Source organism: Trichogramma pretiosum, unplaced genomic scaffold (assembly GCF_000599845.2).
Source record: "Trichogramma pretiosum strain Unisexual culture from Peru unplaced genomic scaffold, Tpre_2.0 scaffold57, whole genome shotgun sequence".
Lineage (NCBI taxonomy): Eukaryota > Metazoa > Arthropoda > Insecta > Hymenoptera > Trichogrammatidae > Trichogramma > Trichogramma pretiosum.
In genome coordinates, this window is record NW_019641637.1 from 1,181,897 (window position 1) to 1,192,166 (window position 10,270).

The 10,270-nt window shown below is 35.0% G+C and overlaps 1 protein-coding gene across 6 annotated transcripts; it reads left to right on the forward strand.

Moving 5' to 3' along the window:
* The first annotated feature begins 804 nt into the window (after window positions 1-804).
* On the forward strand, window positions 805-9,144 carry LOC106650862 (polycomb protein Pcl). Of its 6 annotated transcripts, none has more exons than XM_014369100.2 (11): window positions 805-1,713; window positions 2,495-2,635; window positions 2,794-2,991; window positions 3,071-3,247; window positions 3,324-3,496; window positions 3,589-3,784; window positions 3,858-4,093; window positions 4,177-4,359; window positions 4,573-4,942; window positions 5,969-6,454; window positions 6,523-9,144. In XM_014369100.2, the coding sequence occupies exons 1-11, from the start codon at window positions 1,678-1,680 to the stop codon at window positions 6,991-6,993; spliced, it is 2,667 nt and encodes an 888-aa protein (XP_014224586.1). In that variant the 5' UTR covers window positions 805-1,677; the 3' UTR covers window positions 6,994-9,144. The 6 variants fall into 6 exon arrangements, with proteins under 6 accessions (XP_014224586.1, XP_023315154.1, XP_014224613.1 ...); XM_023459386.1 differs by having other exon boundaries at window positions 4,576-4,942; XM_014369127.2 differs by having other exon boundaries at window positions 4,666-4,942.
* Window positions 9,145-10,270: the final 1,126 nt, after the last annotated feature.

Consider the following 10,270-nt stretch of genomic DNA (forward strand, 5'->3'; position numbering starts at 1 on the left):
TGCGAGAAGAGACGCTGTAAGAGAGAAAGAAAAAGGAGTAAAAATAATGGGAAAAAGTGCATGCGTGTGTGTGAGTGTATGGCAATGGGTACGGGTAGTAGGCACGAGGCTTCAGTCCAGACCTTCGAGGAACAGTGCCGGCGCGAAGGAAGCAATAAAAACGAAATTGCCCCGAGAGGCCAGCGAATAAGTAAGAGCACGTATAATAGCGCAGTCGAGGAGCGACGCCGAGCGCGAAGCTGGCTTTCGGCCCGAGCGAACGTCGAGCGAGCGAGAGAGAAAGAAGAGAAAAAAAGAGGCGTCCAAAGTTGCCGTCGCAGTCGAATAGGAGGGGAATTAGACAAGGAACTCGATAGTCGATGCGGCGGCCTGCGCGGGGACGGGAGCCCGCAGCACGGCGAGGCAGCAAGGAAGGCAGCAAGGCAGCCGCCCGACTAATGACTTATATCGGGGCGGCCATAGCCCGCGTAGGCTCGCTGCATCGCTCGCTTTTTTAACGGCCATCTTTGCGTCGCTCGAGCTGCAGCTCGAACCTTGCCTCGGCACTAGCCGGCTGACGCTGACTCTCGTATGGCACTGTTGCTCCGGGCTGCCCAAGTCCGCGCTCGAACGAATGCGAGACACGCACACATGCTTACTTGGCGGACGCCTCGCACGTATTCCGTTCCATCTGACAACGCGTGTAAAGAGACTCGCTGAATGGCCGATGTGCGAGCGCCAGTGGTAACTGGTAGTGGTGCAGGCAGTAGGCATCCGCGCTTGCATGTGCTCTCTACTCACGCTCTGCCGTTGTATATGTATCTAAGCTGCCAAGACTGCCAGGCAGCAGCAGCAGCAGCAGCAGCAGCTAAGCGTTGCGGAACGAGCTTTACGCAGCAGCAGCCCAGGCGCAGCTCCGTCTTGTATATCGCGCACGAGCGTGCAGCCTCGCTCCGCAGTCCGCACTCGGCCTGCCTCGATATTTTAATAGCTATATGTATCGTGCAGCGATACACGCGCGCTGTATACCTACGTCGTGTATGTGTGCCTGCTTACGTGCTGGTAAAATAGCAGTGGCGACAACAGCGGCGGCCAAAGCGCCTCGAATATACACACAGGTTTTAGATGCCTCCGAAGATGGCGGACGGGGCTGGCGGCCGACCTGCGGTTGAGGGCTGCTAATCCTACACCTACAGTCGCAACTCCGCGTAGCTATTCTACGTGAACTCGCTGCGGCCGAGCTCCGAGCTCATCGACCTCGACTACCCGGGGCGGCCGGCTCACGCGCAACGCTGTCATGAATCTCTGTAGAGTGTAGTGCTGCTCTGCTGCTCCTGCTACTGACGTTCTCAGCCGTCAATGCCATCTCGGCCAGCTGCAGTAGCATAGTCGCGCTCGTCCATAGGTATCTAGCCAACGCAGCAACATTTATATTCTCCTGCTGTTAACAACGAGACTTTTTCTTCCGTTGCTCCTGCTGCGGTAATCAGTGTGCGTGCTTGTGTGTGCTTCAGCATTTGACAATAGTATAACTACGTTTCGTCTTATCGTTTCGTTATGTATGCCTAAATAATATGAGCAACTCAATGAATCGAGTCCTCTTCGTCACAGTCGAACCAATTGATGCGCGATTCAGCGTCGTTTTTCAACATTAATAGTGTTGAGCAGCCCTTCGTCTGGATTTCTCTACGGCTTTGAATGGCACCTGCTGCTGACTCCATTCTTTATCCCAAGGTTAATAAGTGCACTCAACGAATGTTTATCGTAGCCTTATCCAATTCTCCAACGCTACTCGCTCTTTATGAATGTGAGCTATTGACCTGCATTATTTTCCATTCTTTGCCATACACACATTGTGTTTGTACACTTGAAGAAACCTTTTTTTTAATAGCAAATGTTGAGTGAGCTGTTAGCAACAGTTTCATGATGATATAGTTTTGCAAACATTTACTCTGATGTAAACATACCACTTTTTTGATAAAAGTATTTCAAGTTCAATTAAATGCTATCAGGGTTAAAATTTGAAAAAAAATTTTACTGTGATGTGTTATAAAATATATGCTACCTATATTTCAAATGCCAAGTTTTTCACCGATGAAAAAAAATAATTAGTAAAAACTTAAATTTGTATAATTAAAAAAGTCAATTTATTAGCTATTTAAATGACATTCTAAAATATCTAAATTAAACCACTATATAGTTGACCATGGTAAACTTTTAACAGGGAAAGAATGAATGAATTATACACATTCATTCTTATATGCAGACTGTGATATTGTGAAATTATAAAACTTGATAATTCAATGCAATTTTTTAAAATTACTTCATTTCAAAGAAACATTTCATGCAATTTCTGAGTATTTAATCTAAAATATTTACCTTAGCCAACTCTACTATACTCTAAAAACACAGTTTGGACTATGAAATATTGTGAATGCAAATATTAGAAACTATGCTTGATAAATATTATTATTATTGTTATACAAAAATTATGTGTTGTTTTTTATCACTGCAGAAAAATCTTGAAATGGCAGAATCTGAAGATAGCTCAGCTTCACCAGACAGTACAACCAGGGAGCGATTGAGTTTTATTCACGGAGAAGATGTTCTTCTTGGTCAAAAAGATGGAAAATTCTATCTTGGAACAGTTGTGGAGGTACTTATATTTATATCTAACCTATTTTATATACATATAAGTATCAAATAATGAGTTACAGAGTTACTGAATGAACATTTTATAATAACTTTTCATAAACATCTTACAAAAAGTGATGGTAAATAAGATTTTAAAAGATGCATTTTTTTACTCAATAGGTGGACGTGGACAGAGAGAGTTGTCTTGTCAAATTCCTTGATAACACATCTGCTTGGTCTTCTTTTAAGGAACTCACAAAATTAACATCAGAACCTGTTATAACATGTGTTCTCTGTAAAAAATCAGAAACAAACAAGGAAGATAGCATTATTTCTTGTGACAAATGTGGGCGAGGTTATCATCAATTTTGTCATCAGGTAATAAAATTTTCATTTTTATACAATTTAAGTCATACTTAATATAAATACTGATTTGATATCAATTGAAATTTATTAGCCACAAATTCAAATAGAAGAAACATATCCTGATTCTCATTGGAAATGTAGAAAATGTGATGATTGTCAATCTAAAGATACCAGAAAGTCTATGGTAAAACCACATATTCGAAAAGTTTGTAGTGGTAGAGACCAACCTCTTCCTCCTCCAGATAACATTAATAAGTTACCATATGATGTTAGTTCAATTCTTTCTACAATTTAAAACTTTTATTATAAATATTTGATTTAATTAGTTTCTAATTTAAATCTAGCCTCTAATGCTGACTTGGGATTCACATCACAGAGTGAATGCAGAACAGATATATTGTTACTGTGGGTTAAATGGTGAATGGTACACTAAAATGTTGCAATGCCAGCGATGCAAGCAATGGTTTCATGAAAAATGTATTGGCTGTTTATCCTACCCTCTTTATAGTGGAGATAGGTAATGATATTTATTTAATATTTTACATTTTGAATTAAATATAGGTCTGATGAATTTCTACTATGAACATTCTAACAAAATAATTTTTACAGATTTTATGTTTTCATTTGTTCAATGTGCAATTTTGGCAAGGAGTACATACGAAGATTAGAAATTAAGTGGGTTGATCTTGTGCATTTGGTTTTGTATAACTTGACTGTATATAATGCAAAAAAATATTACGATTTGGATGAAGTTATTGTACCGTACATAAATGAAAATTGGGAAGAACTTCAGTTACCAGCAAGTGTATGTTATACTTTATTATCACATTTTTTCAACACATTTTAAATACAATTGTTCATACATTTTTTTTAAACAGATACGTAACGAAACACCACAAGTACGAAGAGATTCCATACTATCTATATTATTGAATCATAGAAATAGGTTTAAGTGCGGTAGAGAAATTAAAAAGCGCACGACTATTTGGGGTCTTCGATTAAGATTACCTCCACCTTGTCCAATTATCAACCTCCCAGAAACCGGTATTATTGACGATGACATATTACGAGAATGCTGGGGCAAAAATAACAGGTTGCAATTCATAAGTGATGGGTACATACATATTTTTAAAGTGACCATATTGTCCATTTGAAAGCAATGAGTAAATATGTTTGAGTAATCAACTCTTATTTCAGATATGAATTACAATACGACGAGTCGCAATCGGAATTATCGCCAAACTTTGAATCTAGCTTAAACACGTCAACGGACACGTCATTTAATACTACTAATGAAGAAATCCCTCTGAAAACTGATCCCAAACAAAGTTATGCATCAGATTCTCCTTTGAAATTATCAAATCAGGCTCTAAGAGATAGGTGAGTGTGGCATGGGTTGCATGATGATTTTCATATTCATTTGTTATTGAGTTGATGCTTTGTTTGATTACTATTTCATTTTATTGTGTACAAAACAATTACTCCCATAACAACAATATCACACTACGATCACATTACTATCAAAACAATTGCACAAAATGATTTAACCTCTTTTAAAAAATTATATATTTTCTGCATGACGCATTATTGTAGTAGTGAACAGAAAAAGGTAGTTGAAGATAACGTAGTAGCAATACGAGAAGAAGAAACGAAGGAAGATAAAAGTACCGAGGCAAATGCTTGCAGATATAGCGGCGGTGGCTTCGTTAAGAAATCCGTTCCGTTCCCCAAGTTGTGCGTACAAAAACAACGACGTCGCCTTATGAGACTCAACAGTACTCGAGAAAGACTTCTTCATAAGCAAAAGAAAAAGCGTGATAAGCTCACGACTGATACAACAATTATTACCACTAGCAGCGGTGCGGTTATTGCTAACGATGTCACAAACGATGATGAAGGATCGGGTATGCGAGAAGCAAGGTATCGCAAAGCCAGAAAATTGCTCAAGAATGCCATTGCAAAAGTGAGTCATGCTCTTTAATATTTTTTTTAATTTCTCACTAGTAAACATTTAATAAATATTATTTGTCTACAAATGCAATCGTTTAGAGTAGTTTTTCATGTCAATCATTTAGATGATAAATTTATAGATAGTTGTTCAAGCATCTCTCGTTTTACACGTTTTTTCTTGGCGTGATTTCGATTATACACGGTTTGACAAATGACGCCATCCCTCAATTTACACGATTATACACCTCAATTATATCCGGTTTTTTTTTTGACCGATCAGTTTTATATTTTTTAAACTAAATCTTGTACCATTTTGAATTGTTCTAAACTAAATATTGTAAACATTGCAAAGAGCCTTATTCCGTCGCTTGCCCAGTGTTATGATTTTATTATTCGATTATGTACACTACTGTAAGTGTCAATTAAAAACAATCGGTCAGTTGTTACTCTGGGTCTCGAGCGAGAGAATTCTTCTATTTTCTTCCCAACCAGTAGTCATTTATAGTTTTTGTTATTTCTAATGGCTCCTAAAAGAAAAAATGATTCTCCGGATCGAAAACCACCTAAAAAAATAAGAAAATTCCTGGATCTTTCAGATAAAATTAAAATATTAGATTCGCTACGAAACGGTGAACGGGTTAATCATATTTCAAATCAATTTAATTTGAGTAAATCGACTATATACACAATTCGTAGGAATGAGGAGAAGATCCGTGAAAGTATGCAAGAGCTTGGACTTTTTCCGGAGGCAAGCACAATTAAATACTAAATGGGGATTAAACGCACCATAAGAGGTTTTAATCATTTCCGTAATTTTTCTTGCTCGCGATTCCCTGATCTTCATAAAAATAATGTATGTAATATGCGGTTTTTTTGCGATACTATTGTTGCACGCAACTATCATGTAAAACGAGGAAAATTTGGATTTAAAATGAATCAAGTCTGTTACGTTATAACTATAATGTTATCAATTGAAAAGAAAAGAATTTTTGGGATATACGTATCCAAATGCCATTGTTTGTATTAATTAATTTTGCAGAGTAAGCTGCGCAGTCCTGAGGTAGCAGATCTTCCGCCGACGCCACCGACATCGGTTTCATCTCCTCCTACACCGCCAGCCACTATATCATCAGTATCATCGGAGCTGTCAGTCCCGAGCTCCGTCGATTTGCAGCAACCGTCGACTACTTTGGCAGACACGTCTGGTGATGAAACGACAAGTTCACGTGGAACTCTCGATTTATTTATCCCACCACCCAAGGACTTCGAAGGAAAAAATAATCCGTTTCTAAACCTTAGCGAATTACTTGGCGTTCCTCAGCCACAAATACCTCAGCAGCCGCTTCCATATACACCGATTACTCTGCCGCTGCCACTCACTCCTGTCATATCTCAGCCGCCAATTGTAAGGCCTGCCAAAAGGCAATTGAGCGAAAAAGACATAATAATCGATAGAAACGGGCAAGTCAAAAGACGACGACAGACTAGAAGAGGAAGACCCCCACAGCAGCAAACTCTTAATGCGGTAAAGCACATTTATTTTTCATAAAAGACATTAAAAATCAAAACTAACGCGGTTTTATGGATTTTTAGAAGTATTCTCAGACGGCGAGTAAAACAGCAGCTATATTACCAGCACGCAACAATGAAGTTAAAAATCCTGAATACGTTCGTAATCTTCGTAGTTCATTTGCTTCTTCATCCAGCTCTGCGTTGGGCCAACAACAAATCGGTAATTACGTAGATTATGCTCTCAATGGTCGTCGGTTACGCCAAAGACTTCCGAGCACTGATAAACTAGTGGTATCACCTCAAGAATCTACGAATGATTCATCAGCGCTGCCGCAGTCGGCTGCTTCTTCAGCTCCGTCATCTGCTCAATGTTCTCCAGTCAAACAAAGTGCTCCTGGAATTTCTATGGTTGATCTCAAATCATCGGTGAATATGTACTTTGGCGCAGCGAATCGAATTGCGTCAGGTGAAAAATTCAAAGTACGCGCCAAGCGAAGTGGCCCGTACGGTCAAACACAATATCTCATCGAATGGGAAGGATCTAGCACGTGAATGGTATCAACATGAATGATGATACTTTTTATTATACCCTACAAAATGTTGAGCAATCTGCGAACACACGCATTTTTTCGTATGGCAATGAAATTGTTTTTGTAAATGCGGTTCAAAATTTTTTGTCTTTGTGCTTATAATTTTCGTTTTTTATCATTCTATTTTATTACAAATTTTTGATTTGAAACTGTTGGCATATGAAGTAAAGCATTTTGGTACCTTAGCAATGACTAAGTAACCATTTTTTTTGTATATTACTCCCCTTTGTACCATAAATTATCGCCTTCTATATTGTCTTTAACTTTTTAAAACGAATGTTTTTGACAATTCGATAACTTTTTTGAGGGTATAAATACGCTAAAATAATGTTTTTATTTTGCAAATTAAACAATATATGCTTCAAGATTTCAAATGTACTGTTACTCATTCTCATTCACCGCTGGTCGATGAACAATTCTAAAATTAAAATAAAACTTTATCGATAGTAAAAATGATTGGTTTTAAAATAAATAATTTTAATGAGTAATACCGTCCTCAGCCATCATTAAAAATTTCTAAAAAAAAAAAATGCATTGACATAAAGGTACAAAATATCTTTGCAAAGGTACTCAAAATGCTCTAAGACTGTAAGCAGAGAGAAAATATCCAAAACTATTTTAAATATGAAAGTGACTTAACAATAAGCCAGTTTAAACTTCAAATCAACAAATCCATGCACATGTAAACAATTTACAGTAACATTTTTGAAAACAATAATCATCAACAAAAATTGTTCCTAGTACTCGAATTCTATAGCTTGTGAATAACAAATTAAATAATTATTTAATATAAAACTTGAACTTTTATACATTTTTCAAAATAATCAAGTAATGCCAATGACTTTTACTGTACATTTAAGCACACTAAAAAGTTTTGCCGACGTAAAACGGACTGAAAATTTAATGAGATATTTGTTTATCGTAATATATACACTATTTTTCGTAATAGTTAATCCTCATAACGTGGGATGACATCGAAGATTCAGATAACGTGACATTCTATTGTACGTATTTTAGATAAACTACTATAATTATAAGTTATCATTTAATTTTAAGTTTTTCATTAATATTTCATAAGGATTGCTTCATTCTATAAAGATTTTACGTCATACATTTAATCTTTCTCGAGACTTCAATCACTGCCGTAAAAATACTTCATTAAGGTGATCTTAAAGCTACGTATCTAATGTGGTTAGATCTAGTAAAAATATTGAAATAGGAAACTAAATTTCTAATGTTCTGAACACTGCCAAACTCAAATGCGTAATGCCCTATCAAAGTGTTCATGCACCAATTAAGAATTTCATGGTTTATTCCTTTTCATTTGAGTATTTATAATTATTTTAGGTAATCTTATTTATATAACTTAAGCTTGGCGCGTTTTATCTATTAAATAAAAACTAAATTTTAATTGAAAAAATAAGAAAATGTTTGGCCTTTGCCAATTTTTGTACAGCAATTTTATAATTTTGTCTATTTTATATACATTGACCAAAGTTAATAATCTGATTCGATAAGAAAATTCTTGAAAAACCTAAAATATTTCAAATCCTGCGTTTGAAAATTGAAATGAAAAAAAAATTACTGTCGAAAATAACTATGTTCGATGATACGTCAATTCTATGTATTCCACAAAAACTTACACAGAATTAAAGTATACTTTAACTCAGTTCTCTATGTATGCTAATATAAAAGTATTTTTACACTTCAGGATTTAGAGAATCTAGTAAAGTATTCTGTAAAGATTTATTGGAAATTCCTTGGTATTGGATAATTTTTAAAATGTTTATGATAGAATAGATTTTATAGATTTCGAGACTAATTGTTTGTATTAAAAAAAATCCAAAGCCTTTAGGTATGAAATTATGTCGTAAATCCAAAAAATTGACATTTTTATAGAATTATACTGTTTTGAATTATAGTCTTTATGGAATATTATTAAGTGTCTTTGGTATTGCTAATTTGAAATTTGCTAAAAAATTATTGGCAAGGGTACATCTCACACTATTCAATCTAAAAAATGGATATCCATTAATGCAGATATAAATTAAAATTTAGTTGAGTAATATTTACTGCCAGTATCGCATGTACATATTTTTTTAAGTATGTAACGTTAATAAATGAATCATGTAGCCAGATACAATTAAGTTTCATAAATATGCAACCATTGTAAGGCATTTGAATTGAACGAATGTATGTGATAAATATGAAATATGTCGGGATGTATAATTTGTAAGTCATCGTGTTGGAATTGATTAAACAAGATGAATGAAAAATATATTGATTTTGTCTTTTTTACTTTCTTTAAAAAAAGTGCATTTACCTAATATTCATCAGAAAATTATCAAACTTCACTTTAATTAAATTTCACCTTGAAAATTAAGGTTTTGTGGAAAATTTAAAAAAAAATTCTTGAAGTTGATTAAAAAATAAGATAACATTTTTCTGAGAAAATTAGATCGAAAATATGGTATTCTTCACAAGTTTTAAAAATATTCGAATTCTCAATTTTCCTCGAAAATTTTTAAAAATCTGGAGTGTTCTGTAATCAACTTGCAAAAGTTTTTGGTAAATTCAATATTACAAATTCCAATATTTTTAGGTGCGTTTTTTCGGATACGTGCACTCGATTAGGGTTCGTTCATTAGTTATAAGCAATTTAATTATTTATAACTCTAATTCATTCGTATTTTTTAAAATTTTAAGTTCAGGTTTTCTTTAGCACACCCTAACATGAGAGAAAATATACCTTAGATACATTTGTTATATACGACAATTTTTCTCTTAAAGAAGTGATAAAAACAAAATCATTAAGGAGATAGCAAAGCTAGCCGAAAAACTGGATCAGGATTTTTGAAACTTCTCCTGAACATTCCAGTAAAGGATACATTTAAATTAGTATTACGGTAATGAATGCTAATATATAGCCCTCTTATGACTCAACAACGCTGCAGTAAAATACACAATTGTAAGTTGATTTTACTACCACTTTGATCACTTAAAAATTAAGCATAAAAAAATTGGTTGCATAATTTTACAACTTTCTTCTCACTATGACAGCTATTAATTTTTAAAACAATTTAAATAAAGACTCCGATCTCTTTGAAAATGAATTGATTTGATTTTTAAAACTGATTTCAAATAAAATTTCCATCTTTTTTTCAAAATTAATAGTCGTATCTTTAAAAGCAGGGCATATCTTCAAAATAAAAGCTAATTTTACTCTAATTTTGATATCG

Excerpts from the sequence above, each read along its gene's own strand:
- LOC106650862 (XM_014369100.2), top strand. The coding sequence starts at position 1,678 with ATGGCACCTGCTGCTGACTCCATTCTTTATCCCAAG. Across the intron at positions 4,943-5,968 it reads TCAAGAATGCCATTGCAAAA|AGTAAGCTGCGCAGTCCTGA; the intron begins GTGAGTCATGCT and ends TTAATTTTGCAG. Across the intron at positions 6,455-6,522 it reads AGCAGCAAACTCTTAATGCG|AAGTATTCTCAGACGGCGAG; the intron begins GTAAAGCACATT and ends ATGGATTTTTAG.